A 26,875-nucleotide genomic window follows, 5' to 3' on the forward strand; every position below is an offset into this window, starting at 1 on the left:
TTGAACCTTGGACTTCCCATGTGGTAGGCAGATGCTCTATCCATTGAGCCAAATCCACTTCCCAGGAATGCATTTATATGCTTTGTTTGGTTTAGAGAGAAGCCGTATTTGAGCAACAGGGATATTCTTAGGCATCCTATAATACTAGGCTAAGTTTCAATTTCAAAAGTGAAGGTTCCTAAGTACAGTCATCAGTATCAAGGGCCTGTCAATGATCCATCCTCCTTCACCAGTCCCTGTGTCTGGACTCAGGGATTCTTGCTGTCCCATTAGAGAATGTGGAGGAGCTCCCCAGGATGGGAATTTGATATTCTTAGGGTTGCTGTGTGAAAACTCCACCCACAGTGACAATGCCCCATGAACACCTGAACTCATTCATATGCCTTATAGGTATGCCCCAGATGAACTCCCTCCCATGCATCCCCTATCACTGATACCTAGCACCAATGATCCTTCCCTGCCACAATTGTAACCCTTCTGTGATCCAAAACTTCTTCAAAAATGAAGCTAACAAAATAACCAAATACAATTAACATGAAAATGAAATAACAATGGTTTTAAAATACCAAAAACTTAAAAATAAATTTGAAATGAAAGTAATTTTAAAATATTAATTTTTTCTTACTTTATGTCTTTCATCACTGTAAGATCTGTTGTCTTGTAAGTACAGTAACCATTTTCTTTCATTTATTCCCCCAGTTTGTTTTTTTCTTTCATTTTGTCTTCAAAGAAGCTTTAGGTTACAGAAAAGTCACATACAGAATATATACCCAACATTCTCCCCCATTCCCCTTTCCCTTTTAATAACAATTTACATGTGGATGGTACATTTGTTACAACTGACGTACAAATATTGAACACAACCTTCTTCTCCCTGTAAACCTATCTTCCAGACTCTAGCTCTGTGAGTCTGCTCAATTTGCTTAATTCATATCAGTGAGGTCATGTAATAATTGTCCTTCAGTGCCTGGCTTGCTTCGTTCAACATAAGGTCCTCAAGATTCATCCATGTCATCCCGTGTTAATATTGCATTCCCTCTTACAGCTGAGTAATATTCCATTGTATGTATATACCATAATTTGTTTATCCATTTATCTGTTGATGGACATTTGGATTGTTTCCAAGTTTTAGTAACAGTGAATAATGCTGCTATGAACACTGGTGTGCATATATTTGTTTGTGTCCCTACTCTCAATTCTTCTGGGTATACATCCAGTAGTGAGATTGCTGGATCATGTTCAGTTCTATACTTATATTCCAGAGGAACTGCCAAACTGTCCTCCACAATGACTGCACCATTCTACATTCCCACCAGCAGTGGATAAGGGTTCCCAGTCGTCCACATCCTCTCCAACACTTGTAGTCCTCTGTTTTTTTAATAGCTGCCAGTCTAATGGGTATAAGATGATATCTCATTGTAGTTTTGATTTGCATTTCCCTGATAGCTAGTGATGCTGAGTATCTTTTCATGTTCTTTTTAGCAATTTGTATTTCTTCTTTGGAAAAGTGTCTATTCGAATCACTTGCCCATTTTTAAAATGGGTTGTCTTTTTATTTTCAAGGTATAGGATTTATTCATATATGCTGGATATTGGGCCCCTATCTCCCATTGAATAGGCTGCCTTTTAACTTTCTTGACAAACTCCTTTGAGCTGTAGAAGTTTTTTATTTTGAACAAGTCCCATTTACCTATTTTTCCTTTCATTGCTCATGCTTTGGGTGTAAAGTTCATGAAAAAAGATCCTGTGGATACTTCCCTACGTTATCTTCCAAGATCTTTATAGTCTTGGCTCTTGTATTTAGATCTCTCATCCATCTTGAGTTAATTTTTGTTTAAGGTGTGAGATGGTGTTCCTCTCTCATTGTTTTGGACACAGATATTCAGTTAACCAAGCACCATTTCTTGAAGAGGCCATTCTCGCCCAGTTGAATGGGCTTGATGGCCTTGTCGAGTATCAGTTGACTGTATATGTAAGGATCTAAATCAGAACTCTCAATTTGGTTCCATTGGTCAGTTATGTCTATCCTTGTGCCATTACAAGGCAGTTTTGAACACTGTAGCTTTGTAGTATATTTCAAAGTCAGGTAATGTGATCACTCCAATTCCATTTTTCTTTGGGGCTTCCTGCCCTTCCATATAAATTTCATAGTTAGCTTTTCCAATTCAGTGGAACTAGAAATGTAGTGGTGATTTTTACTGGGATTGTGTTAAATCTGTAAATCAGTTTGTGTAGAACAAACATCTTAATGATGTTTAGGCTTTCTATCCATAAACAGGGTATCTTCCTCCATTTATTTAGGTCTTCTTTGATTTCCTTTAACAATGTTATGTAGTTTTCTGCATACAGTTGTTTACATACTAAATTTATTCCTAAGTATTTGATTCTTTAGTTGCTATTGTAAATGTAATTTTTTTATTAATGTCCTCCTTGGATTGCTCATCATTGCTGTATAGAAATGTTACTGATTTTTGCACATTAATCTTATAACCTGCCACTTTTTTTTTTTTTAAGATTTATTCATTTATTTCTCTCCCCTTCCCTAACCCCACCTCGGTTGTCTGTTCTCTGTGTCTATTTTGCTGCGTCTTATTTGTTTGCTTCTGTTGTTGCCAGCAGCATGGGAATCTGTGTTTCTTTTTGGTGCATCATCTTGCTGTGTCATCTGTGTGTGTGGGCGCCATTCCTGGGCAGGCTGAACTTTCTTTAGCGCTGGGCGGCTCTCCTTATGGGGCGCACTCCTTGCACATGGGGGCTCCCCTACACGGGGGACACCCCTGAGTGGAACGGCACTCCCTGCACACATCAGCACTGTGCGTGGGCCAGCTCCACATGGGTCAAGGAGGCCCGGGGTTTGAACCGCGGACCTCCCATGTGGTAGACGGACACCCCAGCCACTGGGCCAAGTCCGCCGCCTAACTTGCCACTTTACTGATTTCATTTATAAGCGCTAGAAGCTTTGTTGTAGTTTTTTTTTTTTAATTTCTCTCCCTTCCCCCCACCCCGCAGTTGTCTGCACTCTGTGTCCATTCGCTATGTGTTCTTCTATGACCACTTCTATCCTTATCAGTGACACCGGAATCTGTGTTTCTTTTTGTTGCATCATCTTGTTGTGTCAGCTCTCCGTGTGTGAGGCACCATTCTTGGGTAGGCTGCACTTTCCTTCGTCCTGGGCAGTTCTCCTTAAGGGGCACATTCCTTGCGCATGGGGCTCCTCTACGTGGGGGACACCCCTGCGTGGCAGGGCGCTCCTTGCATGCATCAGCACTGCACATGGGCCAGCTCCACACAGGTCAAGGAGGCCCGGGGTTCGAACCACGGACCTCCCATGTGGTAGGCGGACGCCCTATCCATTGGGCCAAGTCTGCTTCCTGCTGTAGATTTCTCATGACTTTCAGGGTATAGGATCATATCATCACTGAATGAGTTAGGCAATGTTCCTTCCACTACACTTTTTTGAAGAGTTTAAGCAGGATTGGTGTTAGTTTTTTCCAGAATGCTTGGCAGAATTCACCTGTGAAGCCATTGGGTCCTGGGCTCTTCTTAGTTGGGAGGTTTTTGATGACTAATTCAATCTCACTACTTATGATTGGTATGTTGAGTTCATCAATTTCTTCTTTTATCAATGAAGAATGCTTGTATGTGTCTAGGAATTTGTCAATTTCCTCTAAATTATACATCTTGTTGGCATACAATTATTCGAAGTATCCTCTTATGACACTCTTTGAATGGGGTCAGTCATGATAACCCCTTCCTCATTTCTTATTACTCTTTGAATGGGGTCAGTGGTAATAACCCCTTCCTTATTTCTTATTTTACGTCTCCGTATTTTCTCTTTTTTTCTCTTTGTTAGTCTAGCTAAGGGTTTGTCAATTTTATTAATCTTCTCAAAGAACAAGCTTTTGGTTTTTTTTATTTCTTCTAGTGCTTTCTTATTTTCAATTTCATTTAGCTCTGCTCTAATCTTTATTTCCTTCTTTGTACTTCCTTTGAGGTTAATTTGTTGTTCTTTTTTTTTAATTCCTCCAGGTGTGCAGTTAGGTCTTTGATTTTATAATAGCTCTTTCTTCTTTTTTAATATAGACATTTATGGCTATGAATTTTCCTCTCAGTACAACTTTTGCTGCATCCCATAGGTTTTTGACACATTGTGTCATTTTCATTTGTTTCAAGATAATTACTGATTTCTTTTGCAATTTCCTCCTTGACCCACTGATTGTTTAAGAGTGTGTCATTTAACTTCCATATCTTTGTGCCTAATTTGCTTCTCTGCCCCTTACTGATTTACAGCTTCATTCCACTGTGGTCAGAGAAATTACTTTTATAATGTCAGTCTTTCTGTTGTCTATGTTCCCTAGGGGAAAAAAAATCAGGACCAGAGAAAAGGAAAGAGATAAGAAGATGAAAAGAATAGTAATAATAATTTTAAAAGGTAGAAGAGGAGCCATACACAACCTAGGAAAATAAATAATTAACATGAGTAAAAAATCCTAAGATGTACAAAGGAATAAGAATAAAAGAGTGGAATAGAAAAAAATGAAATGAGAAACAAAATAGAGAAAAATATATAGATTGACTTAAAAGGCCAGAATGATGAGGAGAGAGGAAAAGAAAAAAGAAAAAGAAAAAAATAAGGAAAGAAAACAGAGAAAAAGAGAGAGGAATAATAACCAAAAAAAAAAAAATTGAAGGCCAAACAAAAAGAGGTGGAATGAATGAAAAGCAAGAGAAAAAAGATAGAAAAATAAAGGAAAGAAAAGAAATAATGTAGGTAGGAAAAAAGGGGGGAAACAAAGGAGAAACACAACAAACAAGAAATAAAATAGCAGCAACATAAAACAAAACAAAGCAAAAAAACAACCACCACCAAGGAAAAACAGCCTTCCCTCTTAGGTCCCTAAGGAGTGCCTCAGGCGGCTGGTGTTCATCAATCACCCTGCAGCCTGCCCTCTGTAGGTGATGTACCAGCTTGCAGCGATTAAAATTTAAAAATAAAAATAAAAAAGAATCTTTAAAAAAAAAAATAACAGATCCAAGAAAGCTCAAAACAAAAAGAATGTCTATATATTCCCTGTCATAAGGTATCAGCTGGATGCCTGATAACCAGGTGGATCACTCTCTTGACAGACCTGGGAATCGAACCAGGGGCCTGGTATATGCACGGTGGGAATTCTTCTGCTGAGCTAAATTGTCTCTCTTTTTTTAAAAAAAAAAGATTTATTCTTTTAATTTATTTCTCTCTCCTTCCTCCCTTCCCCCCTCCCCCCACTGTCTGCTCTCTGTGTCCATCCGCTGCACGTTCCTCTGTGTCCACCTGCATCCTCGGTGGCACTGGGAATCTGTGTCTCCCTTGTTGCATCAGCTCTCTGCACACACAGCGCCACCTGTGGGCGGGCTGCACTTTTTTTTTTTCACGTGGGCTCGGCTCAACGCAGGGTGCACTCCTTGCACATGGGGCTCCCTCACACGGGGAACATCCCTTTGTGGCACAGCACTCTCCACACACAGCAGCACTGCACATGGGCCAGCTCACCACACAGGCCAGGAGGTCCTGCGTTCAAACCCTGGACCTCCCATATGGTAGGTAGATGCTCCATCAGTTGAGCCATGTCCGCTTCCCTCAACTGTTTCTTTAGGTATGTGACCTCTTTCCCCCAGACATTTTTAGACTTCTACAGCTTGCTAGCATCCTGCTGATGAGGTTACTTGTCCCCTCCCCCTCTCTAATCTAATTGCTTTCTCTCCCTGGGCATGACAGCCTGCCTGAGTGGATCCCCCGTCACGTCTCCCAGGTCTGGATCCCTTCCGAGATTCAAAGGGGGCTCAGCTGGCCAAACTCACTGCAAAGAAACCACTCTCCACCCTCTGCTAGATCCCTCTTCCTCCCAGGGAATGCCCCCTCCCAGTCCATTGGCAGCAGCAAGGCAGGGGGACCAAGGCTACTTGCCCTGAGGACAGGGTATATGTGCCATTAGAGAGAGAAACTCACAGTTTTCCTTTGTCTTCTTTATCTTTCCAGTAACCTAGATGACTCAGAGTACCTTCCCAGTCTACACATATATCCAAAGCAGCTCACTTAGTTCCCTGCCTTCTCTCTACTTTTTTGTGAGAGGGTCGGACTCTGCCTACCTACTTCATCACGATTCTCCTGGAAGTCTCAATTTTGTGTTTTAGAGAGATATGCTGAGTTACCTACAATTCCAGACTTCAGTAGTCTGAAACCAGGAGGTACCCATGTTCATCATTAGTAAGTCCAAAAGTAAGTCCACCTATACAAGAAGAAACCTACCAGCCCAGTAAATCAGCTTAACTATCAATAGCCACCAGCTCTAAGGAGAAGGTGAGGACAACAAAAACTCAGCCAGAGAATAATAATGGTTGCTTGGATATTATCTAGCTCTATAATTCTAAGATAGCTACTGATGGAAAAGATCATTCTCAAAAAATAACAATGAAAAAAAACCTGCAAAGAGGACATTCTTACAGATGTTACTAAATTGAAGGTTTCCTAGGATTTGTCATTAGGCTTGGTTACATATTTTTAATAGAGTAAAAAATGCAGTATTTTTTACAAGTGACTTGAACCTTGAAAAATGCATTATCTACTTACCGAAAATATTGGCACCTGGCTGCTAAAATTACCCTGTGAGCAGGAAAACGTTTCTTTTCCACAACAAATGTGACGTCACCATATTCTTCCCCAATCAACAAAGCACCAACATGTTCAGACAGAATGTGCACATGGTCAATTTCCCCCACTGCGGTAAAGGGTCGAAGGGGGTGGCTGTTACTCATCTTGTAGTACAGATGGTAGTCGCTGATCTATTACATAAATGAGAGATGAGAGTTAGTGCGGGGAGAGGAGTACACTTAGAAAATCACATACCATAAACATAACTAAGTAAAAAATTGAAAATGCTTAAAAAAACACATGAGAGATTTAACCAATGGAATTTTTATTCACCCATTTATTCTGGGAAGCAATTTAGCCTGCTTCCTTTAACTCTAATTGGAGTTACTACCTTCACAGGTTTATCACAAAAGGAAAGCAAAAACACAGCACCTGGAGTCACCACAAGCTAAAAAACTGCACCCAAATACATGCCACTTGTTCAATGGTACCTCAAGAAAATGAACATCAACAACTAGGGGTTTGGTATAAAATAATCTTAAATACTTTATAAAAACATAATAATTTTCAGAAGTCACAAAAATAACTTGATAATCAAAGGGCTAAAAGTTGATTAACAGCTTTATATGTTATAAAGGGGAGTTATGATCTCAGAAAACTAAAAAATGTTTCTATTTTGAAATCCCTAATCGCATGCTTTGTTTTTTCAGTGTAGGTAACCCCCCAGGTGGATGAGAACCTTTACAGGCATTCAGAAGCCAACCACCCTGTGATGCAACAACTAGGGGAAATGAGCCAGGATATCCCCTCTCCACTGGACCACCAAAACTTCTTTAACTCTCCACTTGGACCAGGATTAAAGGCTTAGTAGCTCCTTATCTTTAAACTTCCACATCCAGATCCATTTCAGCAAGATGGGTGAAAAATGGTCTTTCTCCGCATTGCCTTCAGTGGAAGCTCCTCATGGACTAAGTTCTGGCAGCTGCCTGCCCCAGTTACCTGTTATCCCATGTTCATGCTACTCCTAACAGAGAAATCAACAACAAAGACTGCGATGTAGGGGGAAGATGAGCCCTGGTTCCCCATAATAAGGACCAGCAGAAAATTTACTTAAATTGTAAAGACATAACCTCTAACAAGCTGAGAAAGTATTCACTCTATTACTTCCCAATTTGATATCGCAATGTTTCCTATTCCTTTTTATAAAAGGAGGTATTATTTGTTTGTTAGAAAAGTTGTGGTAACTGAGCTTGGTGTGGGAAAGGAACTTTAGTTTCTGAGAAAAGAAAAGTTCTTTGGCTGCTCGGTCTCTTCAAATGTCAAAATTCTATAGGTGCTATGCCAGGCAGGAGTCCCCAAGACCAGCCCCAGGTTCAATAATTTGCTAAGAGGACTCATACGTCTCAGCATATAGTTAGTTGTACTCACAGCTATGATTTATTCCAGCAAGAGAATACAAAGAAAATCAGCAAAGGGAAAAAACGTGCACTGGGCGAAGCCTGGGTGGGAACAGGCACTAGCTTCCAAAGACCTTCTACCAATGCAGTCACATAAGACAATTCCCCCAGCAATGAGTTGTGAAAACACACTGAAATGTTGCCAACCCAGAAAGCTTGTTGAAGTTCAATTCCCAGGCACTTACCCAAATGCTAGACTCGTAGAAGGAAAGCAGGTGTTCAGCATAAACCACATTGTTTGTACAAACAATTTAGACACAATAAGGCACTCATATCAGTTAACGGTGGGAACCCTCCTGAAATCTAAATTCCCAGATGCCACCCAAAGACCAATCTTACAAAGTGGCCTTTCTAACAATAGCAGTTCAGACCTGCTATGTTAACTCTCTCCTACATAGCTCCAGAAGCAACCAGAGGATCTAATAATATTAACAAAAGCACTAAAAACAGCCTAAAAACCTATCTGATACACTTACTTCATCTTAGATTTGGTTAGAACAAAAGGATACTGAGAAAATAACCCACCTTACCTGCCTGAGCACATTCCTGAATTAAGATATCCCAATATGCCAAATCGAATTAATTTTATTAACAGGTTTCTTTTTAAAGAAAAAGGTCAAGGATCAGGTAATTTCAATGGTATTTAAACTGCTCTTGATTACATAGGAAGAAGTAAAGTTTTCCGATTCTTCTTATGAAACTTATGCGATCCTGAGACCAAGATGTGACTGAGGGTGTTCACATGCATATACATTACACACACACCGACATAAATGCAAAAGTCCTATGTAAAATAATGTAAAACAGGTCTAAGCAGAAGGATTCATGACCGAAAAAAAAAAAAGCGGGGTCAGTTCCAGAAGAACAAATGACAATTAGGAAAAATAATTATTTCAGCAATTTAGGCCAAAGGAGATTGAAAAAACATAATTATCTCAATAAAAGCTAAAAAACCTTTGAAAAGTGTATTAAGTTTTTTTAAAAGTTTTAATTGAATAGGAATAAAAGGATGGTTCCTTAACTTGATATTCACCTACACACAACCTAACTGAAAGCATTTGGTTAATGATGAAACACTAGAAACATTCCCAAAAAGTTCAGAAATAAGGCAAGGATGTCCACTCTTATCACTCTTAACACTTTTCAGAAACAAAAGACAATGCAATTAATAAAACCAAATTAAAGATAGATGGGTTAAGAAAGAGATCAAAAAAATCACTATTTATAAATAATGATTGTCCACATGAAAAACTCATTAAAATCAACTGAAAAAATATTAGAGAAAATAAAAGAGGTCCACTAAGGTGACGACACAAAATAATTATATGAAAATATACAGCACTCTTCCATGCCAAAAAACAACCAGCTAGAGAATATGAAGTAAAAGATTTGCAATTTGTAATTGGAAAATACATGCAATACCTAGGAATAAACACATGGGACATGTAAAGGAAATTATAAAACTCTATGGAAGGACTTAAAAAAATAAGTGAATAGACATACATTGTTTGGGGATAGAAAGACCCAATATTGTAAAGAGATCATCCTCCCTAAAACATTGAAAAATCTATACGAAAAAAGCTTATTTGATATTTTATTGTATTTTATATTGCAAACAAAAAAATATCTTAGTAATGAAAACCTCAGTAAGCAAAATCAATAAAATATTCTTGGTAGGGAAGTATAGAAAAAAAGCAATGATTTGTCAAAGGAGCACATATATTAGAAAATTGAGAGTGAGACGTGAACATTTTATATTTATGAAGAGTGCTTTTTAAGTTGAGAAACAAATTAATCCAGGATTTAAAAGTAATCTTGATCAAAATCACAGCAGGATTTCTTTTAAGTAAATTAGTATAAGGAAGTTCATCTGGAAAAATAAATATGTGACCCAGTATAAATTCTAAAAGAGAAGGGCTGCCTTACTGGATACAAAAACATTATAAATTACAGCAGTTAAAATAACAACATCTTAGTGCTTGCTTCGGCAGCACATATACTAAAATTGGAATGATACAGAGAAGGTTAGCATGGCCCCTGAGCAAAGATGATATACAAATTCAGGAACTGTTCCATATTTATATCAAAGATGACCTAAAAAAATGGAAAGGCATTATGCATTCATCGATTGGAGAACTAAATACCCTTAAGATATCAATTCTACCTAAATTGATTTACAGATTCCATGCAATCCCAATAAAAATTCCAACAGTCTTTTTTACAAATATGGGAAAGCCAATTATCAAATTTATTGGGAAGGTTAAAGGGTCCCAAATAGCAAGAAATGTCCTAAGAACAAAAAATGAAGTCGGAGGACTCTCACTCCCTGACATTAAGGCTACTTGACTACAGTGGTTAAGAACAGCATGGTACTGGCATAAAGACAGACATATAGACCAATGGAACCAAATTCAGAGTTCAGAAATAAACCCTCATCTCTATGGCCAGGTGATCTGTGACAAAACTGTCAAGTCCACCCAACTGGGTCAGAACAGTCTATTCAACAAATGGTGCTGGGAGACTGGATTTCCATAGCCAAAAGAAAGAAAGGGAACCCCTATCTAATACCTTATATAAAAGTTAACTCAAAATGGATCAAAGACCTAAATATAAATGCTAGATCCATAAAAATCCTAGAAGAAAATGTAGGAAAACCTCCTCGAGATTTTGTGGTAGGTGGTGGTTTCTTAAACCTTACATCCAGAGCAAAGCAATGAAAGAAAAACTAGATAAACAGGACTACCTCAAAATTAAACACTTTGGGGCTTCAAATGACTTTGTCAAGAAGGTGAAAAAAAGCAGCCTACTCAATGTGAGAAAAAATTTGGAAACCACATAGCCAATAGGGTTTGATTTCCAGGTTATATAAAGATATTATACAACTCAACAATAAAAAGATAAGCAACTCAATTTTTAAAATGGGCAAAAGACTTAAATAGACATTTCTCTGAAGAGGAAATACAAATGGCCAAAAAGCACATGAAAAAATATTCAACATCACTAGCTATTAGGGAAATGCAAATCAAAACTTAAAGATATCATTTCACATCTTAGAGCATGGCCATTATTTTAAACAAACAAACAAACAGAAAACAAGTGCTGAAGAGGATGTGGAGAAATAGTAACATTCCCTCACATAGAACATAGACCGGTGCAGCCTATGTGGAAGACAGTTTGACAGTTCCTCAGAAGACTAAATATAGAACTGTCTTATGATCCTGCATTTCACTATTAGAAATATATCCAGAACAACTGAAAACAAGGATGTGAATGGCATTTGTACACCAATGTTCAAAGCAGCATTATTCACAATTGGCAAAAGATCGTAACAACCAAAGTGTCCATCAACCAATGAATGGATAAACAAAATGTGATATATACATACAATGGAGTACTATTGAGCTGTAAGAAGAAATGAAATCAGGACGCATATGACAACATGGATTATATTAAGTGAAATAAGTCAGACACAAAAGCACATATATTGTATGGTCTCACTAATATGAATTAAATACAATGAGTAAACTCATGGAGTTAAAATCTAGAGTAAAGTTACTAGGGGAAAGAAGGAGGGTTGAGAAGGGGGAGCTGATAGAACGAACTTGATTGTAAATGTCAGGAAATGGATAGCATTGCTAGTAACACAGTATAGTGATTTTAACTAACATCACCGGTTTATAAATGTGAAAATGGTTAAATGGGGTAGCCTAAGAATGTAAATGTCAATACAAAAAAAGCTAGAAGGATAATCTTGGGATTATATAACATAGTGAGCTCAGAGGTGGATGAGGTTTGTGGATAAAATACAAACCCAAGAATGCTATTCTATGAACCAGAACAAATGTACATCACTATTATCAGCAGTTAAAAATATGGTGATAAACCATTCTGGAGGACAGTATGGCGGTTTCTCAAAAAACTAGCCATAGATTTGCCATATGACCCAGCAATACCACTGCTGGGTATATACCCAGCAGAACTGAAAACAAGGACACAAACCGATATATGTACACCAATGTTCATAGCAGCATTGTTCACTATTGCCAAAAGTTGGAATCAACCCAAATGCCCATCAACAGATGAGTGGATCAATAAAATGTGGTATATACACACAATGGAATACTACTCGGCTGTAAGAACAAACACACTACAAACACATGTGATAACATGGATGAATCTTGAGAACCTTATGTTGAGTGAAGCAACCCAGACATTGAAGGACAAATACTACATGACCTCAATGATATGAAATAAACAAGCTGCCCTAGATAGCAAGAGACTGAACGATAGGCTTACAGGAAATCGGAGGGTGGAGGAAGGATATGAGCCGATGTCTGCAGGGGTGGAATTTAAGACGAGATGGTGGTAAGTATGAACACAAAGAAGAGATAAAAGGGGGGCAAGGGGTTGCCTTTGGTTGGGGCTTTGCGGGTTTGAGGGTGGCTGGGGAGGGACGGATGGGTAACGTTGCCCAAAAGTGGGGGGAGGGAGGGGTAGCATACGAACACAGGAGAGGGTCAGGTGTTGGTGGAGAGTAAAATGCCGAGAAAATCATATCAAAATATAATAAAGAGGGTTACCTGTTTAGAATGCTCGGAGGGGAGGGTCTGATGCAGGACGGGCTCCTGGGGAATGTCTAAATGCTCACTCTGCCAGAGTGGGTGACACCATGGGGTAGAAACCCAAGTAGTGAGAGTGGGGGTGGACCCACATCCTGGGGAGAGAGAAAGGGTGGCTCCCAGGGCATTGGGGCAGTTGAGCAAGTTAGGCCCTGAACACTATTCCATCTATCTCTGGAAGTGGCTCCTCAGGAAACGGAGGTTGGCTGTCACTGTGGGCACCAAGGTGGAAGGGAAAATGGACGTTAAATGTGTGGAACCAAAGTAAATGGGGGGTAAGAGAGGAGTTTCTTGAGAGTACACAAGGATGGATATAAAACATGTAATATTACACCATAACATATAGGAGATGACAGACTGATAATGTAAACCATAATGTAAAACATAGGATAACTAAAAATGTAAAGAACTGTGTATCCTAAAGTATGCACCATAATGTAAGCACAGATGTCACCTTGTTAGAAAGCTAATGTCTCAGACTCTGTACATCACTTCAAGTAAATATGATATGAATAGGGCGTAAGAGTATCACTGTGGAAGGGAAAAGGTTTTCTGGTGGATGTGTGGGAGTGCTGTATATTATATATATACATTGCTGTGGTCTAGGACTCCTGTGAAGAAAAGCTGAATAATTAGGGGGGGGGGGAAAGAAAAAGATAGGATGTGGAATTTTTTCAAGTCAACATTCTTTATCTAAGTTCTTTATCTAACTTTATCCAAGTTCTTTATCTATCCTTTAAACCCATCGCTATATGCCATTCCCTAGTAAGGGACCATGACATTATATTGGGTTTCAAATTTCGGGGAGTTCTGGATCACAGAGTGTTTCAACAATGGCAATGGAGGGATACTGGTATGGGATACCAATGACAGGTGATATATGGCTGACAGGGAGCTGTACAGAACATATGTCCAGGGTGCATGGTAATGTTTGGATATACTCATGTGGCAACAATTGAAAACCACAGTAGGGGGGGTACTGGGTTCCTGGCCAGTGGTGCTCTGTCGTGGTCCCTAGGGGAGCAGCGACAGTCTCCCAGGTACAGTGGCGGGGACCGGGAGGGAGTGAGGGTTCAACAGTGAGCCCCTGATGCTAATGACTATGCTTGTGAGCTGATAAACCTAAAATAAGAACAAGGCCTGGAGCAACATTGTGCCTGGGAGTTTCCTCCTGTCAGCCTTCATGTTGCTCAAATGTGGCCAGTCTCGAAGCCAAACTCAGCATGTAAATGCGATGCCTTCCCCCCAGCGTGGGACATGACACCCGGGGATGAGCCTCCCTGGCAACGAGGGACCACTATCAACTACCAACTGATGATGCAACTGGAAAATGACCTTATACGGAAGGTTCAATGCGGATCGGCAGAATATCCATGTCTACATAAAATACCATGACTTTAAAATGCTGTTTGACCTAAAGTAAGGGGGAAATGGAAAGGAGAAATGAGTTTATATGGCTACGAGTTTCTAAAAAAGAGTCTGGAGGCTGGCAGAAGGATTGCCCTCATGCACAACTGAGCAGAGTCAGAGAGACAGATAAAGCAGATACACAACCCCCAGATATTGGTTCCTTTGAGGGCTAAAGAGACCCATGGGAGTTATGGTCATGGCCGATGAGGTTAACTACCAGGGCAGATGGCCCCTCTTTGGAAATGGTGTTTATGTGTGATGAATCTGGACTCAGATGGGATCTCCCTTCATAAGACTTTCATGCTAATGTGCTGGAGGTGCAGTTAATGTTGGGGTTTAAGATATATTTAGGGGATTTGAATCTCTGGACTGACAATGTGATAGCCAGGTCCTGAGCCTCAACAGACTCCAGCACCTACAATCTGATCTATTGGACTTACCACACTCAGCTAAGATGGAGTTGAAGAAGGACAACCACCACACCATGGAGCCTAGAGTGATTACAACTGAAAATGGGAGGATTGCATCCAGCATCCATGTGGAATCTGAGCCTCCTCTTGACATAGAGGTGCAATGGACACAACCAATCCAGTGTCCACATAGAAGAGGTGGCATTGGATTGGGAAAAGTGGACATGGTGCACGATGGGTATGGGGAAAGGCAGGAAGAGATGAGAGGTGGAGGCGTCTTTGGGACATGGAGCTGCCCTGGATGGTGCTTCAGAGGTAATCACCGGACATTGTAAATCCTCACAGGGCCCACTGGATGGAATGGAGGAGAGTATGGGCCATGATGTGAACCATTGTCTATGAGGTGCAGAGGTGCCCAAAGATGTACTTACCAAATCCAATGGATGTGTCATGATGATGGGAACGAGTGTTGTTGGGGGGGGGGAGAGGGGGGGTGGGGGGGTGGGGTTGAATGGGACCTCACATATATATTTTTAATGTAATATTATTACAAAGTCAATAAAAAAAAATATGGTGATATATGGGAAAATACAACTAATGTAATCTGTGGACTATAGTTATCAAGAATATTGTAATATTTATTTTTGCATCAATGGCAATGAATATCAATGCTAAAGGATCAACAATAGGGCAGTATAAGGGGATAAGGGAATTTTCTTTCTGAAGTAATGAAAATGTTCTAAAATTGACTGAGGTGATAACACAACTTGGTGATGAAACTGAGAGGCACTGAGTATACTTTGGATGGACTGTACAAGGCATGGGACTGTAGTACATAATGAACCTTGTAGTGGATGATGGACTGTGGGTAACAGTACAAATATGAGAACATTCCTACATGAATTGTAACAATGTACAATATTAATACAAGGTGTTGATAACAGAGTCATTTATGGGGAAAATATACCAAATGTAAACTATAGACTGTACTTAGTAGTAATATTTGGGTGTTCTTTTATCATTTGTAACAAATGTTCTACAACAATGCAAGGTGTTGGTGGTGGGAGGGTGTTTGGGAATCCGGTATGTTATGCATGATTGCTTTATAAACTCACAAATTCTTTAAAAAAAAAAACAACACAATGTCATTATTAGAAAGATCATTTGAACATATTAGGACAGAAGTAAACCCACATAAACACACACCAGCACATATACACACACACACACACACACATATATAACATTTCAATTCAGTGAGGAAAATGGCAATCTTTCAATAAAAGAATTTGGCTATCCATTTCAGAAAAAATAAGCTGGATATTCACACAAGAGTAAAAAGATAAATATATATGGATATCATTTTCAGCACTTTCTCTAACAGAAAAAACTGGAAACAACCCAAATGCCTAATTAAAGGGAATTGGTCAAATAATAGTACATCCATATAATGGAAAATTATATAGTGATTAAAGAATAAAGTTAGATATCTTATTAGTTAGATAAAGTTAGATACTACAAAATATCTTAAATATATCTTTACATGCAAAAAGGCAAGCTGCAAAACAATATTATAGTAAGAACCCATTCTGTTTAAATAAATAGACAGTAAACACTCAAAAAGCAGAAATATATACAAAATTATTAACAAGGCTAACCCAATGGATTGGGATTGTGAGAAAATCTTAAATAGTGAACTAAGCATTTCTGTAATGTTTCAAATTTTTATAATAGGCCTATTTTATTTCTAATAAAACTATAAACAAATATTTCAATAAGTTTGCCCACTAAAACTACAAAATAAATAAGTTGGTATATGAGAGAACACATGTTTTTAATTTGCCACAAACAGTAGTACCTGATTTAGTGATTAAGACAGAAATGGTAAGCAGAGGGACTATGTATTGTCTACACAGATAAAAATTAACTAACAACTTGACAGCAAGGACAAAAAGTTCATTACACTAAGACAGACAAAAAGTAATGAATATCAAGATACCTGGGTAGCATGGGCTACTAGGACACTCTTATCTGATACATCCCTACTGAAGATCTTTACCTTAGAGATTTTCAGTTTAACTTTTTCTAGACCTAAGGCAGATTTTCCAAAGGCAGACAAAGTGCTTTGAGATTTGCTACTTTTGATAATCTCAGAGAGTCTAAACTTGCCGATTTTCTCAGGAAAGGACAAGGATAATATATCTACTCAAGCTGTTTCCTCAAAGTAGGAGGAAGGGAGTAAGAAGGCAAGGGCTTATTCTAAGAGAGAAAAGGATTATCTAAATCATCCCTTTCATGATACCATAATACAATTATTAGCTGAGGTTTCAGGACTTCGTATTGACTCATTTACTAGTGATGATGGCATAGAAACTACACTATTTTTCTTGGTTGATTAACTTTCATGGATTCAAATGCACCAAAAATAAAAAAATGAAAAAGGCAGGAGTACTAATATCTTCAGGGTTACTGGCTGTTTATTATTCAGTAAGAAACTCAAACCTATTTGTTCTAACTAAAACAATAAACAATGTCCATCAAAAGTGAGAGCACCATATGTAGTTCATGATGCTGTAATAGTATAATTGCCTCTTAAGAAGTGGGGGGGGGGGGGAACAAATTGACCTAAATATTCATTTATATTTATTTCAGGCTCACTTCTAATAGAACTGTTTACAAACTATTAAAAGGGTCTTATACAATTTTTAAAATTAAAATTTATTCTCCAGAGCTTAATCAGGAAATAGGCAAAAGAGTAAAATTCCACAAGGTGGAGATGCCAATGAGTCCTTGAACGCTGTATAAATCTCCCCTGGGAAGCCCCCTCTGCTATGCGTATTTCCTAACTAAAGGGCCTTATGGGAAAAAAAGACCTTCTGCTCTTTAATTGCAAAATATAAATGATCTTCCCCTTGAGTAAAGAGATGGCATTTACAAGCATATGGTTTAGCAATTTCTTCCAGCTCTTGGTACCCATGTGGTGTGTAATTTGAAGTAGTATTCCTTAAACTTTAAATTAATATCACTTGGGGAGATAAATGATGTCCTGTCTGCATCTTAAACACTCTGAAAAAATCTCATTCTACACTCCTCACGGGAAGGATACCTCACTTCTTTTGATATATACTCTACCCTTGTCATCCAAAAGTTTAAATAAACAGGTGTAGACTGACCATATTGGTAGGTGTAACCTTGATTCTGATATTCTGCAATCCAATTCTAAACCTTGCAGAAGAGTAATATCACACGTGCAGTAAAGTGCTACAGTGAGAAACGCAGCTGGAGTTCACAGACATTTTCTAATCTGACAGGATTCCTAAAAAGTCTTTCTGTGGGAAAAATTAAATGAGTTTTAACATCCAGTCCATCTCCAAAGTTTTGTCATTCTACAATCCTATATTTGTACATAAGTGTTTACAGATATGCTCAGTTTCAAACACTGAAGAACTATACCATAACCAAAACATTTGACAAGACTGTTTTATTGAGAGTATACGTAACTCCATTTACTGATTACTACATTGATTCTCCACTCTTTACCAAGGGACAAACTATTTAATAGCTTTTGAATCTGTATACAAGTAATTCAATAAATGATTTATTGAGCTCTCTGTACAATAGAGGTCCAATGCTAGGTGACAGGAACACCTAATAAAACACCTAATAAAAGGCAGTCTCTACCCTGGAAAACTCATTGTCTACAGAGCAAGGTTGGACTAAATGACAAATAAAATCAATTCTACAACTAGTAAGCTCTGATTTTTATGAAGTCAAACACAGTTTTAAAGTTATAAAGTTCAGCAATTCTCAAAACCAATTTACAGAATTACTCCAAATTTAAGGATAAATGCTTTGAGGTTTCTTAATAAGTCCAAAAAGACAAAGAGCTACATTCCATTGTAGCAATATTTGTTTTCCCAGCCACAATTACATAGTTTACAGATATAAAGACATATGTTGCAGGCTTTTTTCCTTTGCTTTTTTTTTAAAAAAGATTTATTTTGATTTCTCTCCCCTTCCCCCCCACCGCCCATTGTCTGATCTCTGTGTCCATTCACTGTGTGTTCTTCTGTGTCCATCTGCATTCTTGTCAGTGGCACCAGGAACCTGTGTCTCTTTTTGTTGTGTCATCTTGCTGAATCAGCTCTCCGTGTGTGTGGCACCACTCCTAGGCAGGCTGTGCTTTTTTTTTTTCGCGCAGGGCAGCTCTCCTTGAGGGGCACACTCCTTGCATGTGGGGCTCCCCTACGTGGACAACACCCCTGCATGGCATGGCACTCCTTGCGCTCCTCAGCATTGCGCATGGGCCAGCTCACCACATGGGCCAGGAGGCCCTGGGTTTGAACCCTGGACCTCCTATGTGGTAGGTAGGATGCTCTATTAGTTGAACCCAATCCGTTTCCCTGCCTTTTTTTTTTTTTAACTCTTCAGGTGTCCAATCAAAACATTACATCAAGATTAAGTGGGATTAAGTGCGGTTCCACAAATTATCCAAGGTAATATGGGGAAGAGAGCATAACAAGCAAATGGGAATACCATTAAAATCTCTGCTACCACAGTGATGACAATGGATGACAGGTCCCTTCTCTCAAAGGACACCTCTCTTTGTTTTGATTGAAGCCTCTGTTCTTTCACTTTCTCAAGCACTGTCCTGCAGTTAAACCATTTCTTCCCTGCATGATCTATGTCTCCCTTTCTACTGGATCAATCGTGTTAGTATACATATATGTGCTAAAATAGTCCTATCTTTTAAAAAATCATAATAATCACCTTTCCTGATCCAGGTCACTGAAGAGCTATTGTCCCAGTTCTCTGTCTACCTTCTAACAAAACATCTTCAAAGAGTGGTCTGCAGCTGCTTGCCTCCAAGTTCTCAACAGTCATTCTCTTCTCAACCCACTCGAGTCAGGCTTCTGTCTCTTTCTAAAATGTCTTAGCCTCTGGGATTTTGTGATACTTTACTCCAGGTTTTCCTACCACCTTCACAGTCCACTCCTTTCCAAGTTTCCCTTGCAGGTTCCCCCTCCTTGACTGGGCCTCTAGATGTTTGCGTACCCCAGGGCCCATTAGGGGGCCTCTTCTCTATAGTCACTCTTTCCCTAACAGAGCTTGCCCAGCTGCACACCTTCAAAACCAATCCAAATGCTGATGGTTCCCAGCCATGACCTAATCCTCAAACTACAGACTCGTGCAGCCAACCACCTGCTTACCTGAAATGCCTAACGATCACTGCAAACTTAACACAGCCAAACATAACTTGATTCCCACTTCCAAAAGCTGCTCCTTCCCATAATCTTCTCTATCAGATAAATTTCACCAACATATATCCAGGTGTACAACCCCAAAACTGAGACATCACCTTTAATTTATTCATTCAACAAATAGTTACTAAACACTGATTGTCACACACTATTCTAGGCACTAGGAATAGAGCCTTGAACAAAACCAATGAAAATCCAGCTTACGTGGAACTCACGTCCTAGTTCCCTCAGCTCTTACTTCCATTTCATCAGCAAATCTTGACAACTTCCCTCCAAAATATATGCCAATCCATCTCCTTCTCTCCATCACCAGTTTTCAATTCTGTCTAGTTTTTTGCAATAGCCACTAATCTGATTTCCCCATGTTTACTCTTACCCCACTACAATCCATTTTCTACCCAACTACAAGACTGGTTTTTTTTAAGGGCATAGATCGAGTCACATCACTCTGCTTCAACCCTCCCATAACTTCCCAACTCACAATTCTTATAATCCAATATACTCCTATGGGATTTGGCCTCTGCTTAGCTCTCCGATCTTCCTTCACACCAACTGCTCCTTCTCTCACAGCACTACAACTCAACTGTAGTTTTCCTAGTCTCCAACACGTGGAACTTGTTTCTGTACTGGGGCCCTCAGTTCAGCTGTTCCTTGAGTATGGGAGACTGCCACCAGATTTCCACTTGATTAATTCGTCATTCAGCTAACAGGTCAATGTCACCTTTTCAGAAATGTCTTCCAATAAAAAGCAGCCCCCACCACCACCAGCACCACCATTCTCGATCCAATAAAATTATTGTTGGGAGCCAGTGTAGCTCAGTGCTTGTGCATCAGCTTCCCTGATACAAGCTCCTGGGTTCAATCCCCAGCCCAGGTACCTTAAAAAAATAAAAAAATAAAAAATAAATACATATATATATAGTTAATTTTCTTTAAATCTTTTATCATTATCTGCAATTATCTTGTTCATGTATTTACCTCGTACCCCTTATTTACTTGGTTATTGTCTCTCTCCAATAAAATGTAAGCTCTATGTCTCATCTGTTTTGTTCACTGCCATTATCGCCAATCTAGACCAGTGTGTAAAACACAAGTCATCAAAATGTTCGTTGGATACATAAATAATTATTGAATTTTTAACCCAAAACAAGCCTAAAGCAAAATTATAATCTGGTAGCAAATCAACCATTTTGCAAGGAACACACAAAGTACTTCTCAGCTAATAATAATGGATATTATTTACTGAGGATTTATGATATGCAGTCACAGTCTTAAGTACTTTGCACACATTACCTTACTTAATATTCAAAGAACTGGATGAGCTAAGTGCTGTTTTCATTCCCATTTTACAGAGAGGAAACTGAGGCATAGAGAGATTAGATAACTTGCCAAAAGACACTGTCAGTAAATAGTAGATTTGAATGGAGGTCTATCAAGGTCCTGAACTTCTAAGAGCTAAACTGTAGTGACACTGAAGAATCCAGAAATGATTATTACTCTGACTCCTAGACCTACCAACTAGTTCCTTAGACCAGCAGTTCTCAAATTTTTATAGCACACCCTATTCAGACTAGGTAAAGCATTCCACTTCCAACAAGGATGTAGTGCTGCTTTTCAAGCCAACTTGATTACATATATATCTGCTTCATTAATATGGGGTGAATAATTCATATTTGAAATTTAATGCAATTAAAAAATTACAGACTAAGAACATTGTTGATAATAATATAAATCAATATACTCTACAGGCTAACTGAACAACCTATAATAAATTAAATTGATAATGATGAGGCCAAACTAACAGTAATTCATAATGAAAAAAAGAACAGAAACAACAAAAGCATGACAAACTCAATACCATACTGATGATATATCAGTATGTATCCTTCCAAAAATTTACAATAATTCTAATTTATTCAAGATCATATGTGGAATTGGAGCTTTGCAATGTTGTTACACATTGTAGAATGCCAAATCAGAATCCTACCGTGGATTTATTAATGCCACATTTTGCTCACCTTTAATGCTTCACTTGATTGGTTATTAGTAAGTTGTCACAGGATATATAAAAATGAAATACTATGAGACTCCCTGTCATTTATCAATATTTTTTTATCAGGGAAACACCAGCGGCCCTGAGCCATCTTTTGAGAAATGTTCTCCTAGACTAGGCAATGCTCCGGGCTCAATTTGGCAATATCCAATTCTGTGATGGCTGGGAAAAGCTACTTCTTTATTATTCAATCATCAGGGGGAAAAAAAGGACCAATTATTTAATTTGTATCATTTTTATTTTCTATTTAATTCAAGCCTTCTCTGGATCCAATATCTAATTAAAATAGCCTTTCCCAAATGCCCACAAACAAACAAAAGCACTCAAATCAGCTGTCCTAGAACAAAATAAAAATCAAATGAGCTTAATTCTCTTGTGTTTTAAAGTTCCCCCAAACACTGAGGTTTGCTTCTTCTTCCTACTTATTTTTCAGGAAGAGATCAGGTACAAAATCTTACCAGATATTAATAATCTAAGTTCTGAAGACCTACCTCATCCAGCCACCAACTTTCCCAGTCTCTCAGTTCTCGTTTGCTCCCTACAGCTTGGTGCCTTTTAAGATCTGCCTGCAATTCTGGCCTATTATTCTAGTAAAATGTTCACTGAGACTGACCTTAATGAACTACATAAACCAGGCTCCCAGGCTCCCTAGTTTACAATTGAGTTTGGCCAATGGGAAGCCCCATAACAGATTTTTTTTAAAGATTTATTTATTTATTACACACACACACACACCCCACTGCTGTCTGCTCTCTGTCCATTTGCTATGTGTTCTTCTGTGTTCACTTGTATTCTCCTCAGGTGACACTGGGGATCTGTGTCTCTTTTGTTGTGTCATCTTGATGCATCAGCTCTCCATGTGTGTGGTACCACTCCTGGGCAGGCTGCAGTTTCACGTGGGGTGGCTCTCCTTGTGCAGGGACCACTCCTTACGCAGGGGCATCCCTGTGTGGGTCGGCACTCCCTGCATGCAGCAGCACTGGGTGTGGGCCAGCTCACCACATGAGCCAGAAGGCCCTGGGTATCTAACCCTTGGGCTTCCTATTAGGTAGGCGGACACTCTATCTGTTGAGCCACATCAGCTTCCCTCCATAACAGATTGAGAGGAGGAAGGATATTGAAATCAGGGTGTTTCTTCCTTCCTCCCTCCCTCTCTGTGTTGGTAGTATCTCTCAACTGAATATACTGCTCCACACAAGGCAAACAACTTTTTAGTATGTTCTCTCTCCTGGTTCCTTGCCCTATTCCTTCAGGCCAAGGGGTAATAATGACTTGACTGCTCCTAGCTCCAGTTTAACTACCTTTTGCGGTTCTCTTACACACACACAGCTCCTTTGTAGATAAACTCTGCTCAAATTATCCTAATTTGAAGGTGTCTTTTCTGTTGAGATTCTGACAGAGTAAAATAAACTACAATTGGCTTATGCTCTTCCTCCCCACCCCTGAAACCTATAGTGTTCTAGATGGCCTCATTATCCAAGTAGACAAGAAGTTCCATATCAGGGCCTCTCAGTTCCGTGTCTTCTTCATCCTTGAAGACCTCTGTACCCCAGTTTGGTCATGCAATCCTTGGTACACCTTGGACTCTGTCATTACCTATAACTGCTCCACTTCCAAAATCACTGATTCAAATATCCCTATCCTCTCTGAACGCAACTTTCTTTCCTTCGAGAATTCGACTACTTCCTTTAAAATGATCCTGAACCTCATTGGGTTCTCTAAGACACTAGTCCTCTACATTCTGTCAATTCATCAATAGTCTCATTTCTTCATGGCCCTCTTTAGCCAGTTTAGATTTCATAATACATCATTTCAGTAGCTCTTGCCAGTATCCTAAACTCTATGGCCCTTCTTTTTACTTTACACTCTTTGGAAAACCCTAACCTGGTTAAGATTCAATCATCTGATTTTCCCTTGCCTATACCCAAACAGAGTGATTATACTCTGAATTAATGATCACTCACATCAAATGTGCCCTCAACAAAGCCTGGCACTGTGTTTATTCACCCAGCAAAACGATTGTTTCAAATCACCTCCAATCTCTTCAAAACTCCAACCTCTGTCTTCACTTCCTTTAGCCTCAGCAGATGACCTTAGTTTCCCACTTTACAGGGGGAAAAAAATAGTGGCTATCACATAGGAACCATCTCCAATACCCAATGTAAACGTATCACATTTGTCTTCATAGGAAACCATATTATCAATTTTCTCATGCTCTTAAACAGTTGGGCTCTTCTTCTCAACTCGATTCTTTCCACTTACTTTTAAAAGTGATCAAGTCTGTTCCATTAATAAAATCAGTAACCCTCATTCAACCACTCATCACCCCCCCACCTACCATCTTACCCCTCTCATTCCTTTCTTAGACAACTATCTCAAAAGATGAAGTCTGTACTCCTTTTTCATACACTCACCTCTACTAACACATTAGACAACCCCAATCTGGCTTCCAGCCCCATGACTCAACTAAAATAGCTCCTGCTAAATACAGCAAATCTTTTTCAATCCTCATCTTTCTTGAACCCACAGCAGTATCCAACACTACTGACTATTTCCTCTGTCTTGAACTGCTATCCTATTTCCATGACACACATTTCCAGGGTTTTCTCCTATCTCCTCCTGGCTGTTCCATTTTTTCCTTACTCTCCTATTTCAACCCCTTTTACCCACCCATGAAATGTTGAGTTCACCACAGAGCATACCACTAGAAACACAAAAATTCAACCTAGCCCTTTCACCTCACCCCTACTCCAGGTCTTCGGCAATCCTCTATAAATGGAGTGACTATTTGGGTATGACAAGTCACAGACTTCAACTCTAAGAGATGTTATCACTTACTGATTTCAGAGTTCACATAACTAACCCTTTTCAAACTTTCAGTCTTACTGGTCCCAAGACCACTGAAAACTGCATGAACTATGTGCTGGGAAGAGAAAAATATATGTGCCTAGTGCCACTGAAAAAACAAAAATGAAAAAGTCATGATGAGAGTAGAAGTTATTAGTTGTAATAATATTTGAAAAAGCAGGACAAGCCATTTCTGTTTAATATCTTTGTTGGCAACTTATAGGTCTATAATATTCTTGCCCAGATTTAAATTACATGATATTTTCCTAATTAATAAAGGTTATTATAGCATGAGCTCCCATTAAAGGAATGGAATCATGAATTGCAGCAATTTAATTTCTTTGTAGCAAAGCTACCGTGAACATTTGCATTACTGTCTGTGCTAAAGGAAACTAGCTTTTCATTTGTAGAATGTTATAAAAATATTCTACTATGCATACTTTAATGCAGTTTGTCAAGCCCTTATATCTTAACTGTTTTCTACGAAATTGTGAAATTAAAAAAGAGCAACTCTGAAAAATTAGTCTACACAAAATCCCGATTTATGAGTTTATTTGTTGCCATTCTCAAGGAAATGTGTGCAAATTATTCTGGTCTTTTTGTTCTCTTCCCCATCCCCCACCAATACAATATCTCCCCCCTTTTAGTTTTATGAGCACATTCTTTATTTCTCCAACACACCATTCTCTACTGTAATGGAAAAAAAAATACTCAGATAATTATCTTCATGTAATCCAGGAGTTACTCTCTAAAACTACAGCCACTGACTGGCTCAGCTATAAGGGACCACTGGACTGACTAATAATTCTTTCCAAATCTAAATCTATAGAATGTAAGAAAATAAGAGAATAAAAAAGCACACGTCAAGCAAACAACTTTCATTTTAGGAACAAGAAAACTTAGTTTGTCTAAGAAATCTAAGTCTCTTTAGATTAGAAAATGGACACTGTCACCCTTTCATATTTCAAACTTTATCTTACTCCCAAATCTTCCATAAAGCCCCATGAATAAACAAATACGTGACCCGACTTTCACCCTCTTCTAGTGCACATGTACACCTCATTTACACATTGGGAGAATGAAACACATAAAAAAGAGACTAATGTCAGCTAACAAAAACTGTAGCTGGTAGTGGATGCATCTTCTGTATTCTGTGCACTAATACCCCGAAGATGCTACTGAATAATTGATGTGCTTATCATTAGATTGCTATTCTTACAGTTCTGAACAACATTCAAGGACCGAATTTAATTCACATCTAATATTGAATTCCAACTCCTTTTTATCATGATCAAAATATGTATCAAGGCTTATCTTTGGTTCCTTAGAATGTCAGCAGTTGATTTTACCTAAAGTCACAATCTTCATATGTGACCAACTCAGCTATAGCACCAACCTGGGATGTCACTAATACAAATTCTCAAAGCCCATTAAGAAAAAGACACCGGGACCATTCCTTTATAAAAGGACTAAAACAACAAGGTAGGCATCTAAGGAATTAATACATTACTGAAAAAAAAGGAGAACATCTTTATATTTTATAAGCAGAAAACTCTCTGAAGTTCATTTCTAAGAGAAAATATAAATTGGGTTAATAAAATGTTATTAAATTGGATTTCATTTAACTGAAAGAGCCTCACACTATTTGACAAACATAAAATGACCAAATGTGACAGATACGCTGTAGAGAACAAATATCTTCAGTCTATTTCCTTTTTAATTATAATTCTCAAGAACTTATAAATGAAGACGCTTAACGTTTTTCTTGGCAAACAGGGTGGAGTCAGCTGCTGATGAGGAAACAAGATTCATAAAACACTCCCTTGCTGTAACCATGGGTAAATCTAAAGTTACCTGTGGGTAAAGTGAGTCTTAAATAATGGAAGAAGTTGGCTTTTTAAAGATATTAAATGAAAGATGTTCCATGCAGACAAGATGGCAAAAGTCGAAGAGTCAGTGGCAGTACCAGAAAATGTGAGACTTTTTGGAAGTCTGTCATGAGTAACAAAGAAGAGGAGACAATAGGATAAACATTGTGGTAGAAACTTGAAGCTGCACAGTAGCTCTGTTAAATTATAAAATGTGTCTACACTAAGATGTCTCCAACAAAACATAAATAAGAGACTGGGAAGTTCTGGAATATGACTCTGGGGCAAATCATTTCAAATTCCTAAGACTGTTTCCACC

At 38.7% G+C, this 26,875-nt stretch overlaps 1 protein-coding gene and 1 non-coding gene across 3 annotated transcripts in view; one reads left to right on the forward strand and one right to left on the reverse strand.

The window, feature by feature from the left end:
- Positions 1-26,875, reverse strand: part of BTBD9 (BTB domain containing 9) — a 475,382-nt gene that overhangs the window by 421,767 nt on the left and 26,740 nt on the right. For both annotated transcript variants that reach the window (XM_004460278.5, XM_071218440.1), the window contains exon 2: positions 6,611-6,822. In XM_004460278.5, the coding sequence (XP_004460335.1) occupies positions 6,611-6,795 (185 nt within the window). In that variant the 5' untranslated portion in view covers positions 6,796-6,822. The remainder of the gene's footprint in view (positions 1-6,610; positions 6,823-26,875) is intronic.
- Positions 10,064-10,170, forward strand: LOC111764584 (U6 spliceosomal RNA). The gene has a single exon (XR_002797164.1). It is a non-coding gene; the product is annotated as a U6 spliceosomal RNA (small nuclear RNA).

The sequence above is a fragment of the Dasypus novemcinctus genome, chromosome 11 (assembly GCF_030445035.2).
Source record: "Dasypus novemcinctus isolate mDasNov1 chromosome 11, mDasNov1.1.hap2, whole genome shotgun sequence".
Lineage (NCBI taxonomy): Eukaryota > Metazoa > Chordata > Mammalia > Cingulata > Dasypodidae > Dasypus > Dasypus novemcinctus.